The sequence below is a fragment of the Dasypus novemcinctus genome, chromosome 3, assembly GCF_030445035.2.
Source record: "Dasypus novemcinctus isolate mDasNov1 chromosome 3, mDasNov1.1.hap2, whole genome shotgun sequence".
Taxonomy (NCBI): domain Eukaryota; kingdom Metazoa; phylum Chordata; class Mammalia; order Cingulata; family Dasypodidae; genus Dasypus; species Dasypus novemcinctus.
In genome coordinates, this window is record NC_080675.1 from 132221963 (window position 1) to 132241087 (window position 19125).

The 19125-nt window shown below is 37.2% G+C and overlaps 1 protein-coding gene and 1 pseudogene across 2 annotated transcripts in view; both read right to left on the minus strand.

The window, feature by feature from the left end:
• Positions 1-4430: 4430 nt before the first annotated feature.
• LOC101418391 (actin-related protein 2/3 complex subunit 1B pseudogene) lies at positions 4431-7505 on the minus strand (annotated as a pseudogene).
• A 2315-nt stretch (positions 7506-9820) lies between these two features.
• ADAM10 (ADAM metallopeptidase domain 10) overlaps positions 9821-19125 on the minus strand; it is a 171866-nt gene continuing 162561 nt past the window's right edge. For both annotated transcript variants that reach the window (XM_004452879.3, XM_071214219.1), the window contains exons 15-16: positions 12883-13009; positions 9821-12102 (exon numbers count right to left, since the gene is read on the minus strand). In XM_004452879.3, the coding sequence (XP_004452936.1) occupies positions 12008-12102; positions 12883-13009 (222 nt within the window). In that variant the 3' untranslated portion in view covers positions 9821-12007. The remainder of the gene's footprint in view (positions 12103-12882; positions 13010-19125) is intronic.

Genomic DNA, 19125 nt, shown 5'->3' on the forward strand with positions numbered 1-19125 from the left:
TTGATTTTTAGCAAGACTATTTCATTGATGGTATGTATATTTCCATTAGGGGACATATAGTGCCTGATCACTATCTTTTCTGAGGCTAGCTGTCCCTGGTGATCATTTTTAGATCCATTAATTGATTAGCGGGGTAAAATGGTGATATTCTATCATTTCCTTTTCATTTATTTGCCAAAATACTTCTTTAAAAGCATATTCGAAAGGTAACTATAATTTTTAAAACTATCATTATTATAAAATTAACCCCATGCAATAGTTTTCCTTCCCAGAGGGGGAAACTGAGGCACAAGAGGTTAAGAGTTTTGCAATTCTGCCCTCAATTACACAGCTTAATGATAGAATATTTATTCATTGTAGCTTTGCTACTCTTAGTTATTTATGGTGAATTTTAATTCATACATGACATCAAGTTATTATGTAAAAATTTTCTTCAAAATAAAAATCTTAAGTATTCTATTCCTTAAAATTTTTATTTTAAAATTAAACCTAATATAATGAGTTTCAAACTCAGATGTAATCCTTACTGATGTTTAAGTTATCTATCTTTGGCCAGTGAAATCTCATCAAGATGCCTCCTAAATCTTTTTGATAGGACACCCAGTAATCTTTAATAGCTTCCTTGCCTTCTAGTATGATAGGATGCTTTCTAGGCTCTCGTACATTTTTTTACTCCTGACCTGGAATTTAGCCATTTATCCAAGGAATATGGTTCCTTTGAAGAAAATGGTATTTACAGAACACAATCAGGGAACTGTATATAGCTTTAAATTGAATTATGTCCAAGATAATAAAATCAATTAAGCACAAATCTTCTACTATTGTTTCCAATAAACTCATGTGTCTATATTTTTAAACACAGAACTCTCAAATCTAAAAAAGCTATATATTCTTAAATGCAAATAATGTTGGGAGTATAACTCGCATATCTATCGGAAGACAATTTCATTTTTTATTTTGCATCATTGACCTTTAAGTAGCCTTTAACTCCCCACACACAGTGCTGATGTGCGCAAGGAGTGCCATGCCACGCAGGGATGTCCCCCGCGTAGGGGAGCCCCACGCGCAAGGAGTGCGCCCCATAAGGAGAGCCACCCAGTGCAAAAGAAAGTGCAGCCTGCCCAGGAATGGCGCCACACACACGGAGAGCTGACGCAGCAAGATGATGCAACGAAAAGAAACACAGATTCCCGTGCAGCTGACAACAGAAGCGGACAAAGAGAAGAACACGCAGCAAATGGACACAGAGAACAGACAACTTGGGTGGGGGGAGGGAAGGGGAGAGAAATAAATAAAAATAAATCTTTGAAAAAAGATAAAAATAAAAAGCCTTTAACTCAACAATTCTACTAGGAATTTATTTTATTATTAGGTGTAGTATTTTCCTTGTAGGATTGTTTAAAATATGGAAAATCTGGAAACAATCTAAATGTCCAAACTATAGGGAATGGGTTAAATTTTAAAATATACAATATGTCCATAGAAAAAAGTTATCAAAATTATGTAGCTACAATGAGTGTATCTTTAAATTTAAAATGTAACTTATAAAACTGTGCATATTATGCTATTAGCTATATGCACAGGAAGAAGTATTGAGGTATAGCACAAAATATGTCAAGTCCAAACTGGACTGCTTCTTAGCATTACCACTGCTTGTTTAGGACTAGACTTTCCCCTTCATCTGCTTTTCAAATTCCAAAATTTTGTTCTTATCTTCTCTTCAATTCTCCTTTTTCCTATTGGATTATGCTCTTTTCTTTTGCCATTCCCATCATTTTATTTCTATAAGGTAGCTAGGAATGTCCCCAATGTCATTCCTGATTTTAGTTATTTGTGTCCTTTCCCTTTTTCTCTGTCAGTCTGGCTAACGATTTGTCAATCTTATTGCTTTTTTCAAAGAAACTTTTGGTTTTGTTGATGAAAACTGTTGGCATTTACCTCTAAATTTCCCTCTGCTCACTGCCTTCCATGCATCCCGTAAGTTTTGGTATGTTGTGTTTTCATTTTTGTCTATCTAAAGATTTTCTAATTTTTCTTGTGATTTCTTCTTTGACCCACTGGTTGTTTAATAGTGTGTTCATTTCCATATATTTGTGAATTTTCCATTTTTCTTCTTGTTACTAATTTTCTAATTTTTAATGTGTTGACCATTCTTGTATTTATATTAACCACAATCCTCATCTAATTAACGTTCATTGAAAGAAGGCTAGAGAATAATCTACGGACTAGATTATCAGTGTTTTTGTTGGTAGACAAGGATTGTGGTTGATTTCAATATTTTTTAATTTATTAAGATTTGGTTTATGGCCTAACATAAAGTTATTTCCCAGAGAAAGCTCCCTGTTCAGTTGAGATGCATGTCTATTCTGCTGTTGTTGGATTATATATATGTCTGTTAGGTCTAATTGATTTATATTCTTGCTCAAATTTCTACTTCTTTATTGATCTTCTGTTTAAATGTTCCATCAATATCTGAAAGTACTGAAGTCTCCAAGTATTATTGTAGAACTCTTTCTCCCTTCAATTTAGCAATTTTTTGCTTCATATATTTTGGGACTCTGTTATTAGTTGCATATATAATTATTACATCTTCTTGATGGATTGAACCTTTATCAATATAGAATATCCTTTTATTTTTTGTAACCATTTTTTTTTAACATTAAGTCTATCTGTCTGGCAATAATACAGCCACTCCAGCTCTCTTTTGTTATTTGCATGGACCATCTCTTTCCACTTTTACTTTCAATCTTCATATCTTTATATCTAAAATCAGTCTCTTGGGAAGTCTTTGATTCTAAAATCAGTCTCTTGGGAAGCAGATGTGGCTCAAGGGATTGCGCTCCCACCTACCACATGGAAGTTTTGGGTTCAGTTCCTGGTACCTCCTAGAGAGGATGAGCAAAACAGAGAACTGACACTGCAGGCTGGCACAGCAAGCTGACTCAACAAGATGGTGCAACAAGAGACACACTGAGGGAAATATAATGGGAGACACAACAAAGCAGGGAGCAGAAGTGGCTCGGGCGATTAGGCACCTCCCTCCCACATGGAGGTTCCAAGTTCGGTTCCTTGTGCCTCCTAAAAAAAGATCAGCACACAACAAACAGACACAGCAAATGCAAAAACAAAGGGGTGGAGAGAAAGAAAATTTTTTTTAAATGTCTCTTGTATACAGCATATAAATGGATCATATTTTTTTCATACAATCTGCTAATATATGCCTTTTAGTAGGAGAGTTTAATCCATTTATATTTAAAGGTTTCAATGATAAGGAAGTGTTTTAATCTGCTAGATTGCCAAAAGCAATATACCAGAAATGAGTTGGCTTTTAACAGTGGAGGTGTATTTCCTTACAAGCTTACAGATTCAAGGCTGAGAAAAATGTCTAAATCAAGGTATTGTCAGGTGATGCTTTCTTCCCAAAGACCAGCTTCACATGATCTTGGATTCCTCTGTCACATGGCAAGGCATATGGCAGCATCTGCTGGTCTTTCCCTTCTCTTCCAGGTTTTGTTGCTTTCAGCTTCTTGGTTCTGTGGCTTTCTGTCTCTCCATATTCATCCCATTTATAAAGGATTCCGGTAAAGGATTAAGACCTACCCTATGTCATGCCTTCACTAAAGTAACCCACTCAAAAGGCACTATTTACAATAGGTTACACCCACAGGAATAGATTATTTTTAAGAGCATACTTCTCTGGGCAGTACAGCTTCAAACTGTTACAGAAAGGATTTGCTTCTGCCATTTAGCTATTTATTTTCTGTGAGTCTTGTTTTTCTTCCCCCTCAATTACTTCATTACTGCCATTTTTTAAATTGTTTTTTTTTTTGGTACTGTACCATTTTGATTTCCCTTAACATCTTTTTTCCCTTCCCTTCCCCCACCCCCCACCACAGTTGTCTGCTCTGTGTCCATTTGCTGCGTGTTCTTCTCTTCATCCACTTCTGTTGTTGTCAGTGGCATGGGAATCTGTGTTTCTTTTTGTTGCATCATCTTGCTGCATCAACTCTCCATGTGTGCAGTGCCATTCCTGGGCAGGCTGCACTTTCTTTCACACTGGGCGGCTCTCCTTATGGGGCGCACTACTTGCGCATGGGGCTCCCCTATGCAGGGGACACCCCTGTGTGGCACGGCACTCATTGCACACATCAGCACTGCACATGGGCCAGTTCCACACGGGTCAAGGAGGCCCAGGGTTTGAACTGCGGATCTCCCATGTGGTAGACGGACACCCTATCCACTGGGCCAAGTCCGCTTCCCATCCCTTAACATCTTAAACTAATAACAAGCTAGTTCAAAGAGTACCAACATAGTTTCAGTAATATATTTTACTCCTATATATTACAGTCCCTCCCTCTTAATATTGTTATCTCAGATTACACCTTTATAAATTGTATGCCCATTAACATAGGTTTTAACTCTTGTCTTACACACTTGCCTTTTTTTAAAAAAGATTTTTATTTATTCCCCCACCCCCACCCCTGCTGTTGTCTGCTCTCATGTCCATTCACTGTGTGTTCTTCTGTGTCCGCTTGCATTCTCAGCAGCTCTGGGACTCTGTATCTCTTTTTTTTGTTGCATCATCTTGCTACGTCAGCTCTCCATGTGTGCGGCACCACTCCTGGGGGGCTGCACTTTTTTTGTGCCAGGCGGGCTCTCCTTATGGGGCACACTCCTTGCACATGAGGCTCCCCTACATGGGGGACACCCCTGCATGGCAGGGCACTCCTTGCGCTCAGCAGCGCTGTGCATGGCCCAGCTCACCACACAGCCAGGAGGCCCTGGGTTCAAACCCTGGACATCCTATATGGTAGGCAGACGCTCTATCAGTTGAGCCACATCTGCTTTCCCACACTTGCCTTTTAAGTCATATAGGGAGGAAAAGGCAGTTACAAGCCCAAAGCACAGTAATACAGGACTTTTATATTTACCTATGTAGTTATATTTATCAATACTCTTATTTCTTCTTATGGCTTTGAGTTACTGTCTCATGTTCTTTCATCTCAGCCTGAAGGACTCCTTTTAGTCATTCTTGTAAGGAATATCTTCTGGTAATGAACTCCTTCAGCTTATGATTATCTGTAAATGCCGTAATTTCTCCTTCATTTCCCCCCCAAAGACTGCATTTTTATTATCTCCATACACTGAAGCAGCTCATGACCAGCAGAGTGCTTGGGGGCTTTTTTTTTTTTTAAACAATAAACAAAAACATTTCTCTGAGAAAAAAGCATGTGTTCCTTCAGTAGGTAAGATCAGCTCTTTGCTCCCACCCTCACTCCCCAGGGAGCAGCCTCTGGGGGATTTGTGGGGACAGCCCAAGCACATGGACCAAAGCAACCCTTAGCCTCCTGACCCCCTCGTTGCCCCATTCCCTCAGCAGCTGGGATGAAGCTAACATATCCCTCACAAGTCACTTGACTTTGAGGTCCTTCAGGGCTGATTCCAAGCCTAGATGTCCATGCTGCCATCCATGCCCATGGTGCAAAACTGTGAGCACTTGGCCTTCCTTACCCCCAACACTGAGAACCAAGATTTTTGCCACTGTTCTTGTGCAGGGAGTCAAGGTTGGCCTCTGCTTCCAGGCCAACCTCCAAGCTCTACTTGGGCATGTCCAGCTGCTGAAGTTCACTGTCCCCGTGGCACTGTCACAGGTGAACGACATAGGGAAGCAGTTGTGGTCTGATGCTGTGAGGCTGTTTTCTGTGATGGTGAGGGTCCGCAGCAGCAGTGTTTCTGCTGCCAGGGTGGTGGCAGCCACCTTGTCGTCAGCCCCGGGCAGGCACATGGTGCTGTCATGGCTGACCCAGTCCACACAGCTCCCTCCAGCAGAGAAGCAGAAACCATGGTCCTAGCTGCAACTACTGTTGGACTTGATCAGTTCCCCAAAGGGCATCTTGGAGCCCCATCGGTGTGGGTGCCGGCCAATCCTCCACTCTCTTGACGTAGGGTGAGGAGATTCGACACTTGATGTTGCAGGAGCCAGTGGCCAGGAGCACATTGTTGGGGTGCCAGTCCAGGCTGAGGAAGGTGGAGTGATTAGACCCCTCAAGGTGCTTGCACTCCCACCAGTCATTTTGCTGCTTGAAGCAGCAGATGGAAATGATGCGGGAGCCGCTACCATGAACTTGTTCTCATGGGGGTCCTACACACACAGCAGGAAGCCTGGTTGATCCAGAAGATGACAGTGTGGGCTTCCATATGTGGCTCTTCAGCATCCACACCTATGGCACTGAGGTCTGTGCTGCAGGTTGCAATGCGGTTGCTCTTTGGGGTCCAGTCGATGCCTGCCATCTGCCCATTATGCTCCTTGATCTCATGCCTCTTGACTCACTTGGCCCCACTCTTCTTGTAGATGTACACCTCATGGTTGTTAGGGCAGATGGCAATCTGTGTACAGTGTTTTTCCAGGTGTGGCAGCTGATGGACTCCACGAGGACGCTGTGGTAGGCCATAGTCACTCGCTCGCACAGGGCACTTCAGCCACGGACTCCAGGGATGCCAAGCTGATTCTAGCCCCCTGCGACACCACAGTGACTTCCTCGTGGGAAAGCAGGTCCACTGGCTGTCTGGCAGGGCCATGGGGCCATGGCTGCGAGCTCCAAGTGTGCACCTGACCCCTGGGGGGTGGGTTTGCTGGGACCTGCACCATCTTGGAAAATCAGAGCCTAAAGCACCAATAAATCATCATCTGCAACCACTCCTCACAACTTTCTGGAGAGGCTTGCAGATAGGTTGCAGAGCTTGAGCTGCAGTGAGGCAGTGACAGGGGAGCCTGGACGGGTGCATCCCCCCTCCTAGAGTGGACAGTGCAGGCAGTGGACTATGTGCTCACACACTGGTGACCAAGCCACTACCAAAGGACTGTGGGCCTCGGGCTCAGCCATGCCATGGGACCTATCCTTCCTGCATGGCTACCAGGTCTTTTCTTCATTTTTAAAGGATAATTTTGCCAGATTGAGAATTCTTAAATTGAGTATTTTTCTTCCCGGACTTTAAACATGTCATCCCACTGTTTTCTGGCCTTGAGGCTTTCTGATGAGAAATTGGCTGTTAACCGTATTGAGGCCCCTTGTGACTAGTTTCTTCTCACTGCTTTTAAAAAATCTTTGTCTTTGGATTTTGACAATTTCAGTATACTTTTTAAAAGATTTTATTATTTCTCCACCTACCCCCCTCATTGTTTGCGCTTGCTCTTGCTCTCTGTATCTGTTCGTTGTATGCTTGTCATTTTTGTTTGTACCTGGAAATCTAATTCTCCCACTCCTCTGGGACTGCTGTTTTTTTTTGTTTTTCCTTTTCTTTCTGAGAACTGGAGCCATCTGTTTATGACTTTTCCAATTATTGCTCCCAAACAGGGAATAGAAAGAAAAAAGAAAAAAAAGAGGCACCGTCTCTTTAAGACCCCTCTACCACTTCTGCCTAAGGGGTTTGAACAATGGCCACCCTCAGTGTCAACCCCAGTGATCTAAAGTAGATGATCAAAGCAATGACCAGCAATCGGACAATCCCCCCCCCCCCCCCCGTTTTTTTTTTTGAGGACTAGGTCCTTATTGCCCACCCTGGCACCAACAACCAATAAATTATATTAGGTACCCAGGCTACAGTCCTCACTGCTGCCTGCCACATAGTTGAGGCATGGCTGCTGCTACACAGAAGGTGAAATTCACTTATAGTTACCAGGCTCTTCATCCAGCTATTCCCTGGATGTTGCAAGTATTCTACTAGACTCCAGAATCCCAAAAGAGTTGATTCATACAGTTCATACCAGTTCAATAGTTGTTTTGGTGGAGGGACCAGTTCCTGGAGCTTCATATTCCAAAACAATCCTCTGCCTTCCCCCTCGCTTTTTATAGGAGAAACACTGTGAAAAGCTTAGCATTATGAAATACATGAATTTCTACGGAAAATAGTGGTCTGAGATATATGTATATCAGTATAACAACACAATATAGAACACAAGGGCTCATTTGCATGCTAATAATATAAAGGGTTAGATACAGAAACAATAACAGTTGTAATAAATGGAAAAGTGACTTGAATGGGAGTTTTTAAACAAGAACATAAAATCAAAATTTCAGAAACTGAAGCTGAGCTATGTGGGGCATACTGGTCATCTGTTTTATTTTCAGAATAATACTTTTGAAGAAACTATAATTTCAAGACTTCTTAAAAATGTTTCCCTAGTATTGCTTTAAAACAACATCTAACTTGCTCCAGTTTTGGGAGTCCCTGACCCTTTAAACCCAAATAATGAATATTTCCTCTTAAACTACTGAAGGTGGCCTATCCAGTTATTGCTTTGAAGTAATTCATTCACTACACTGACTCTTCTTATACCATGGTTTAGAAATACATAAAGAGAAGTTAAAAGCCTTCTCAAACACAAACACTCAAAATTTTACAGCTGGCAAGGACATCAATCCCATTTTTAGATATATAAAAATAATTAGGTCTTAAAATATACAGACTAAAGGGACAGAGACAAAGACTCAAGAGTAGAGGAGTTTGCTCGATTTGGGATAAATCTTCAGGTTTCATTAACCAGACATAAAGTGAACATGAAAAGCACAAAGTGCTGATGACACCTCAGAAAACTAAACTGATCAGATATGGCCTTTTTCCTGTGAAAAAGATATGTCCTTTCCATCATCATTTTATTTTTATTTTTTATTTTTTTAAGATTTTTTATTTCTTTCTCTCCCCTTCCCTCCCGTGTTGTGTGTTCTTCTGTGTCCACTTGTATTCTCGGCACCGGGAATCTGTGTCTCTTTTTGGTTGTGTCATCTTGCTATGTCAGCTTTCCATGTGTGCAGTGCCACTCCCTGGGTAGGCTGCGCTTTTCTTGTGCTGGGTGGCTCAATACAAGGCGCACTCCTTGCATGTGGGACTCTCCTAAGCGAGGGACACCCCTGCATGCACAGCACTCCTTACATGCAGCAGCGCCACACATGGGCCAGCACCACATGGGCCAGGAGGCCCTGGGTTTGAACCCTGGATCTCCCATATGGTAGGCAGACGCTCTATCAGTTGAGCCACATCTGCTTCCCACCTCATTTTATTTTATTGCTATTTTGTTTGTGAGTTGTTTCCTGAATACAGAAAACTGGGGAGGAGCAATGTTCTAGACAACAAATTTTAAGCATTCAATTGAAAGTAAAGTGAATTTGCAACTATCAAATAATCAGTATTGATGGTTTCATGAATAAACAAAATTGAACATAATATGAATTTGTTGCTCCTACATTAACAAAATAAGTTTAAAAAGCACTGCATACTTAACTCATTTAACAAATATTATTTATTTATACTTGGCTCAGTTTTTTTAAAAATTGAAGGTAAATTATTCTGTGTAGGGCACCATTTACATATTCTGATTTCTTCTGTCCAATTTTTTTTCTAGATAACACTGAAATGTCCTTTTTTTCATTATGTCCTATGAATGTGACAAGGCAGGAAAATGTTGGCTCCATAATTTAAAATATGCTTATCATTAAGTTAGACTTTTAAAATAAATGAGGTATTTAGCATTCAAAACTTTGTAAAATATATATAAGACCACAAATTTCCAAAAAGACTCAGCTCTCTGAAGAACACTTTTTCTAATATAAAACACTTGAAATTAGCTGAGTTACTTAAAATATTCATTTGTGTTTACAAAGATATCTCACTGTAAATTTTCTACATGAACTTCAAATCTAGGAATAAATACACTTCTGTGGGAATATACATCCTTTCTGCTTAACAATATTTTAATTTAATAATCCTTGTGGGGAGGTTCTTTTGACAGTTTTCAGAATTCAAAGAGTATGGAACCTTCAAGTTAATTTCATCAAGTCTATTTATTAATGCATTTCAAGTTTCAAAAAACCTTACATCTTTGCACAATACTTTATTTTTTGCAATTTTTAGTAAAAATTTCCAAAGTGAACAAAAAGATACTGTATAAAACACAGTGGACATTAAACTGACAGTAGTATTAGATCTCATTTGTCTTGATCCTTTTGTTTTACCACATCTTGATTTGCAGTGGAAAGAGTTCAGTGCACATATCTCATTTCAGAAAACATTTAACTTAGACTCAAAATAAAATAGGGCAGTATGTACCTGCCAAAACCCTACCACAGGATAACATTACAAGCAAAAATTTTACATGTTCCAAAGTCTACCATACTCAAGAAGTTATTAAGAACTCTTGCAGAATAAAAGTCACCATTTTAGAAATGCAAACCCACTTCCAACCTTTGCACGGTCCAAAAACAAAGGCATTTAAATGATTTAAAAGCAATTACATACATATCTACCTACTTGTTTGTTTAGAATTATTTATAGTCTATCTGGGGTTTCATGTACAAAATTTGTCTCTAAATCATGTACAAAAAGCTGTATTTTGAAAAAAGTCATCACATACTGTACAAGTTTACAAGGAAGAGATCCCATTATTTTCTCTAGCATTTTTGGCCTTGCTGGCTTGCGTCACATTATGAGAATGATTGTGTAAACCTTATACTCTTAAGAAAAAAAAGGAAAAAAAAAAGCCAAAACACAGAAATCTTTTCAACCTTCCCTAAATTTGCCTCCTATGTAAAGCCAAGAAAAACAATAGCTGTTTACTTCTAATTTAAGTAATGTAGCTGGAAAACAGAAGCAATAAATATGTCACAAGCTTAAAATTTTTTTTTGTAATGCCCCCTTTCCATTTCCTGCATAGGAATAAGCCTGTTAATACCTTAAGTGCTTTTGCTTTCTTTCTTTACAATGCCAATTATTTACATCTGTTTAAAAAATAAATTTGAAATAGGACATTGTGCTGTTTTACCTTCATTTTTGTTAAAATATTTTAAGGGAAAAAAATGTCAGAAGGCCTATCCACAATTTGAACTACTAGTTGAGCAAAATTATTCTTATTTAGTGGTTACCAATGATCAGTGATGATTTGCTGAAGTAACTTCAAATATTTAGATATAATAAAGACACAGCTTTTCTTCTCCATAACAGACAAAAACATAATTAGCATACCTTAAACATATGGAAAATACAAATAAGTAGGCTACAAATAAAAAATCATTTCAATGACATAATTTCTGCCAAAACATGAACAAAATTTCACCTATCAATTCAAAAATGGAATTGAATTAGAAAGTTTAAAATAAGTAAGAAGTCAGACATTTACATAAAGAACTAATTCTGAAGTAGTACGCTGCATATGTCCAGTTTGCACACTTCTTTAAATGCGTTCTTCAGCGTAGTGACTCATGTGCTCTTAGCAGCCATTAGAAAAAGATAAAATGAATATCAGAACCAACTCCATCATAAGAAAAGGGTAAATTGATTCTCATTTCAAAGCTACCTATGTAAAGCCTTACAGAATCCTGGACCACTGAATACCACCATTCTCTGTTATCCTGAGTATGTCAATTAAACAGTAATTTTTCATTAAAAGCGGAAAAATTTTATAATACAAAGAAACATCCATATTGCAATTTCTGTTTATAATTGCACACAGAAGTACAGTGTACGTAAGAAATACATGTCTGCATATAACAAGGTATGTACATTGGCAAGGGATGTCTCCAATGTTGAGGTGGTTGAGCCTCCTAGCCTTGACTGGCAGTTGAATAAAACAAAACAAAACAAAAATATATATATATATATTTCAATTTGTGAGAAAAGTTTATCGAGAGCCAAGTTTGCCTGCAAGTGAAGAAAATGCAGCAATGAAGAACAGGGAACACAGGGCACAGAATAATATTCTAAGACTTTGTGCCATTAGGTTAAAAATATCTGTCTATAAGAAAACTGGGTTCCTTTTCCACCCCCGCCCCAAATTGGAATTTTCAGGCTTCAAATTTTAAGTAATTCCACCTGGTCTGAGGACATGATCTCTTGCCATTTTTTCTTCGACTGTTATTTGTGAGGGTTTAGTTTGGGGATGATGACTTAATAGGTTTCTCTTTGGAGTGAAGTTTTCCCATTGTAGGCACTAGGAAGAACCAAGGCAAAGCTGCAGTTAACGTCTCATGTGTCCCATTTGATAACTCTCCCGGGGCCTCTGACGCTGGGGTTGCTGAATGGGCTGTGGAGGTCTCCTCCTCTTTAAAGTGCCTATGAGTTACAAATAAAAGCAAAATAGATTTACTATATGCTTTTTAATTTTTAAAAACTAAGCTGTCATTTCAGTAAGAAAGGTTCAAACCACTGCTGTCAAACAAAAATATAATATGAACCACAGATATAATTTTTAATTTTCTAGTATCCACAATAAGAAAAATAAAAACAGGTAAAATTAATTTAATGATATATTTTATTTAACCCAATATAATCAAAATATTTTAACACATAGTCAATATAAAGATTAATGAAATATTTTATAACACATCTCAGTTGAGACTAGATATATTTTAAGTGCTCAACAGATACAAGTATTGGACAGGTTAATCTAAACTAATATCATGGACTCTGTCCTCTGTATGTTCCCATAATCATATTCGTCCTAGGGAGCTCATTTCTAGAAAATATTTGAAGAGCACGAATGTTAACAATAACAGAAACACAGCTATTAGAATAGAAAGACCAATAAATTAAAACTAGCTTAACAACTGTAATAAAAACAAGAGACAGTATTAAAACATGAAACAAGAACAAGAAACAAAGAAGTACAGAGTAAAAATCAAAATTTCTAGGTCAAAATACTTTTAGACACTCAGGATATGTTATCATTCATTTGGCAGCTAGATTGGACAGATAAGTAGCATACTTGGATTTCAACTAAATCATTCATCCAATAATCCCATTCCCATAGAGAAAGTACAGAAAATAGTTACTAAAGACACATTTATAATTCAGTTCTACCTGAGTTATATATCCTTGTTCAAATTTTCTTACCTGGAAGTGGTTTAGGAGGAGGTAACTTTGGATTACTACTTGGAGTATGAACACTGCATATCTTAATAAATCCAGCCATTAACATGATCAGGGCAATTCCCATAAGTAATACTGCCCACCAATATGCCTAGAAATAATTGAATTTTCCAGTGAAAAACTAGAAAATACTTTAGAATAGAATATATTACATTTTATTTTTTAAAAAACATCTATCAGATGGGAGTTGTATACTTATCATATACATGCACATGTATTAATTTTTTAAATATGAAAAAAAGCTTAAAGGAGAAAATAGAAACCACCATAATTCCACCTCTTAGGAGACTGTTCAATCTTATTTTCCTTTCAACACTTTTCTATATATAACAATATCATACACAAAAACACGTATATAAAACTGGCATCATCCTGCATATAGATTCCACGCAATATTATATTGCATTTTGTTAAATATTTCTGGTTTAGACATTTTGTTTTGTTTTGTTTTTTTGCCTCTTACTATATAGACTATGCTTTGTTTGCTTTTATACTCTGCAATGGCTTAGAAGATATAAAACCTGCTTTAAAGTCTACCTGTAGATGGATTTTAAAAACTCCTTAACTTAAATCCCTCTATCAAATTTAAGGCTGAAATTCTTCATTTCTTACTTTATATTTTCATTGTGGTACATTAGCCATTTTATTCATTTTTAAGTGCACAATTCAATGGCATTAATTACATTTACAATTTGTGCTACCATCATACCACCCATTACCAAAACTTTTTCATCACCCTAAACAGAAAGTCTATATCCATGCAGATTCAGCAATCTGTATTCCCCATCTCCCAACCCCTGATAATTTCTAATCTACTTTTTGTCTCTATGTATTTCCTTTTTCTAGATGAAACTCTGCCTTTTGAGCTCCCTTTTCCTGTTCCTCTTCCATTTCATTTGGAATTTGAGACCCAAACAACTGTTATGAAAGTATTTTTATATGATATATTTTAGTTTTCATTTTCTATATGATATATATCATCTATTTATGTAAGGTTAACAGTCATATTTAATAAGCAGCATGCAAAGTTAACCCAGTCTAAGAAGAAACCACAAACTTCACTTTTATCTTAAAACATAAAAAGCAAATCAACAAAGAAACATTCAAAAAATTACAGGTAAAATCTTATTTATAGAAAAACTGTTTCCACTCTCAATAAATTCCAAGTCTATTTTACGATTCCAAATCTTCAAATTTTGTTTTAAGATACTTCATACTAATAAAACATCACACGAAATATTTACAACTTTGAACCATGAACCCTCACATCAGCTTACCACAATGTAAGTATTGAAGAGGATTCTATGAGGCCAGCATCACCCTATTACCAAAGTCAGATAAAGAAAGCACAAGAAAAGGAAAATTACAGAACGCTATACCTTATGAATATGCAAAAATCCTCAACAAAATACCTAGCAAACTGAATCCAACTTCACATTAAAAGGATTATACACCAAAACCAAGTGGAATTTACCCCAGGATTCCAAGTGATAGTTCAACATAAAATCAATCAACTTAAGAAAACACATTGATGGAATGAAAGAAGGGTGGGGGTGGGGGGGACATGATTCTCTTGATGCAGAAAGGGCATTTGACAAAATCCACCACTCTTTCTTGAAAATAAAAAATAAAAAAATAAAAGTAGAAGGGAACAACCTCAATTGATAAAAACCCACAGCTAACATCCTATGCAAAGATGAAAGATTGAAAGTCTTCCCCCTAAGATCAGGAATAAGAAAAGGATGTGTGCAATCACCACTGCTCTTCAACATTATACTAGCAGTGCTAGCCAAAGCAATTAGGCAAGAAATAGAAATAAAAGGCATTCAAATTGGAAAGGAAGAAGTAAAACTCCCTATTCATAGATAACATTATCTTATATAGAGAAAATCCTGAAGAACCTATAGGAAAGCTACTAGATCTAAGGGATAATTTAACAAAAGTAGTGGGTGACAAGATCAATACCTAAAAATCAGTGGTACTTTTATATACCAGCAGTGAACAATCCGAAAATGTTATCAAGAAAATATTGAGGAATAAACAGACTTGAATGTGGAAAACAAATTATTACTGAAAGAAATTAAAGAAGTCTATAATAGATATTCTGTGCTCATGGATTGGAAGATCATCATTAAGAGGTCAATACTACCCAAAGCAATATACAGATTTAATGCAATCCCAATCAAAATGCCAAGAGCTTTCTTTACAGAAATGGAAAAGCTAATCAACATATTCATATGGAAGGACACAGGACCCCAAATAGCCAAAGTCATGTTGAAAAAGACAAAGCTGGAGGATTCAAAGTTCCCGGTTTCAAAACTTATCACAAAACTACCATAATCAAAATAGTGCAATACTGGTACAAGGACAGACATATAGAACAACGGAATAGAACTGAGAACACAGAAATAAACATGCATACATCAATGGCCAAAATGATTTTTAGCAAGGGTGCTCACTCTACTCGATGAGGAAAGAATAGTCTCTTCAACAAATGCTGCATGGGAAGCAGATTTAGCTCAACTGATAGAGCATGTGCCTACCATACAGGAGGTCCAGGGTTCAAACCCAGGGCCTCCTGACCAGTGTGGTGAGCTGGCCCACGCACAGTGCTGATGTGTGCAAGGAGTGCCGTGCCATGCAGGGGTGTCCCCCGCGTAGGGGAGCCCCATGCATAAGGAGTGCGCCCCACAAGGAGAGCCGCCCCATGCAAAAAAAAGCGCAGTCTGCCCAGGAGTGGTGCTGCAAGATAGAAGAGCTGATGCAGCAAGATGACGCAACAAAAAGAGACACAGATTCCTGGTGCCACTGACAAGAATGCAGTTGAACACAGAAGAGCACACTGCGAATGGACACAAAACAGACAACGGGGGTGGGGGGAAAGGGGAAAGAAATAAATCTTAAAAAAAAAAAAAAAATGCTGCTGGGAAATTTAATATTTGTATGCCAAAGAATAAAAATACCTTATCCTCATACCATATACAAAAATTAACTCAAAATGGATCAACCACCTAAATATGAGAGTTAGACTATCAAACTCTTATAAGAGAAAATAGGGAAATATCTTCAAGAACTTTTATTAGGCAATAGAGTCTTAAATTTTACACCAAAAGTACAAGCAACAAAAGAAAAACAGATAAATTGGACTTCATCAAAATTAAAAATTTTTCTGCAGAGGATATTATTAAGAGAGTGAAGAGGCAACCAATAGGATGGTAGAAAGTATTTGGAAACCATATATATGATAAAGACTTATTACCCAGAATATATAAAGACTCATATTACTCAACAAAAAAACAAAATCTAATTTTTAAAGGGGGCGGGGAGGGGGAATTACTTGAATAGACATTTCTCCAAAGAAGATATACAAATAGCCAATGAGCACATGAAAAATGCTTAACATTACTGTAATTAGGGAAATGCAAATCAAAATCACCTCACACTAACATGGATTACTATTACTAAGAAGGCAGAGAATACAGTACATTGTTGGTGGGAATAGTGCAGCCACTACGGAAAACAGTTTGGTAGTTCCTCAAAAATTTAAACACGGAATTACTGTATGACCCAGGAATCCCACTTCTAGGTAAATACCTAAAGTAATTAAAAGAAGAAACTTGAACAGATTATTGTATATCAAGTGTTCACAGGAGTATTATTCACAATAGCTGAAAGATGGGAAAAAAACAAATGACCATCAACAAATGAATATGGATAAACAGTAAATGTGTATATATGGAATATAATTCAACCATAAAGAGGAATGAAGTTCTGACACATGCTACAACATGGATGAACACTGAAGATACCATGTTGAGTGAAACAGATCGGGAACAAAGGAACAGATATTGTTTAAGTCCACGTATATGAAATAATTAAATAGGCAACTTCATAGAGACAGAAAGTAGAGTGCAGGTGTCCAGGGGTGAGGGTAAGGGGGAATGGGGAGCTAAAGTATAATAGGTGCAGGGTTTCTGTTTTTGGTGATTAATAAAGTTCTGGAAATGGATGGGGTAGAGAGTAGCACAACACTGTGAATGTGATTAATTCCATAGAATTATATGCTTGGGAATAGCTGAAATGGGAAATTTTATGTGGCATATATGTTTCTACAATTGAAAAGAGAGAGAGACTAAGAGACAATGATAATTAAATGCAATACATGATCCTGGACTGGATCTAACAATGTAGGAGAAAATGCCAGAAAGGATACTACTAGGACATATGGAAAAACTGGAATACAGATATTGTTTGCTTTTTATCAGTGTTAAATTTCTTCAACTTGATAACTGCTCTTAAATTATGGTGGTTACATAAGTTAATATCCTCTTTCTTAGGAAATATATATGGAAGTATTACATGTTCAAGAAGCATGAATCTATGCTCATATGTTTACACAATGGATGGATGGATGGATGAACGGATGAATGGATGAATGGATGGAAGGAAGAAATGATATGGGAAATGTAGCAAAATATTAAAAGTTGGTAGATCTAGGCATTGAGTGGAGGTATGTTGTTCTCTGTGTGGGTTTTGTATTACTTTTACAACTGTCTTGTGACTTTGAAATTATCTCAACATAAAAAGTTAAAGGAAAAAAAGGGAGTTAGGGAGTGAGTTAAATGTTAAGTCATATGTTTTCTCTTTTATACTTACTATAATATCTGGGTAAAGAATACCAACAATACTAGCAAATGGAAAATATGTGTTCCATCTTAAAAGAAAAGATCATAATTTGTCCATCCTTTAAGTATGAAAAGAAGAACTGTTATTAATTAAACAAGCATATAATGAGTACAAATTGAATGCCAAAGTCTACTTATAATACATACAAGTGTGTTAAGTAAAACTTAAGGGTCAAAGAGAAGAGTGTCTCTTTGACTGACAATAAATGTATTTGAAATTTTCTGTTAATCACAAACCATGTGGGGCCCACAGTTCCTTGTGGTGATAAAGGTTATGCCATTTCTGTAGGGGCAGAAAGCTTTCTCTCTATCTTTCAGAAAATCCTATGATCTCGACCAGGACTAAGTTCTCCCTTACTCTTCAACACCCCATGAGTCAACCCTTACACCAACTTGCTAAAAAGAAAGAAAATGGCTACTGATCTTTTAGTTACTTTAAGCTCAGTCTGGATAATCTGACTGGGGGACCCTGAAAACATCACAGTTTCAAAATTGAGAATATGCACAATTTTTATTCTTTTCCATATGGATTTCTTTTAAGAAATCTACTTCATTCATTTAGCAAACGTATACTGAGCTCTTGCCAAATGTTAAGTCCTGTGACATTACTTCATCTTTGTTGTTAAAATTATACAAGTGAAATATATGTGGACTAATTTACTAGGCAATGAAGAGGTCCAGATAGTTACAGCATCTTATTACTTTCAAGACTGCAGGATCACAAAGTTAAAGAAAAAAAAATTTTTTAACAAGGTTTTTATAAAGGGAGTCACTACATTGCAGGAACTTAAATTAAAACAATGGTTCCCACATTTTACTATGCTCATTAACACTACTGATTTGGTGGGTCTGAGAACGAACATTTCTATCAGATTCCTGGGTGATTCTGATGCTGGTCAGAGGACTACACTTTAGATCAGGGCTTCACAAATATTTACAATAAAAGGCCAGATACCTAAATATTTTAGGCTTTTAGGCCAGTCTGTGTGTGTAGCAAAAGCAGCCATAGACAATATGTAAAATAAATGGACATGGCTATAATAAAATGTTACTTATGGACATTGAAATTTGAATTTTATATAATATTTACATGGCACAAAATTTTTTTTCTGATTTTTTCAACCATTTAAAATGTAAAAGCCAAAAAAATAAAATAAAATAAAATGTAAAAGCCATGCTTAGCTTGTGAGCTGTGCAAAATAGGCAGAGGGCTGGACTTAGCCCACAGGCCACAGTTTGCTAACCCCTGCTCTAAAGGAATTGTTTCAATCCTGGCTCCTCAGAATTAGCTGGTGCTCTTTAAAAAACCCAAATGTATAAGAGCTATCTCAAGAGATTCTGATTTAACTGGTCTAAATTCTAGGATAATTCTCATGTACAACCAGGATTAAGAATTCATGCTCTTAAATCAAGATTCTCTCAAATGAGTTAGGATTCCAGGGGCTGGCAGGTTTGTAAAATTAAAGTTTTATTTATGGCAGAATTTCTCACAATATTCTTGAAAAACTCTAAAAGGGGAATA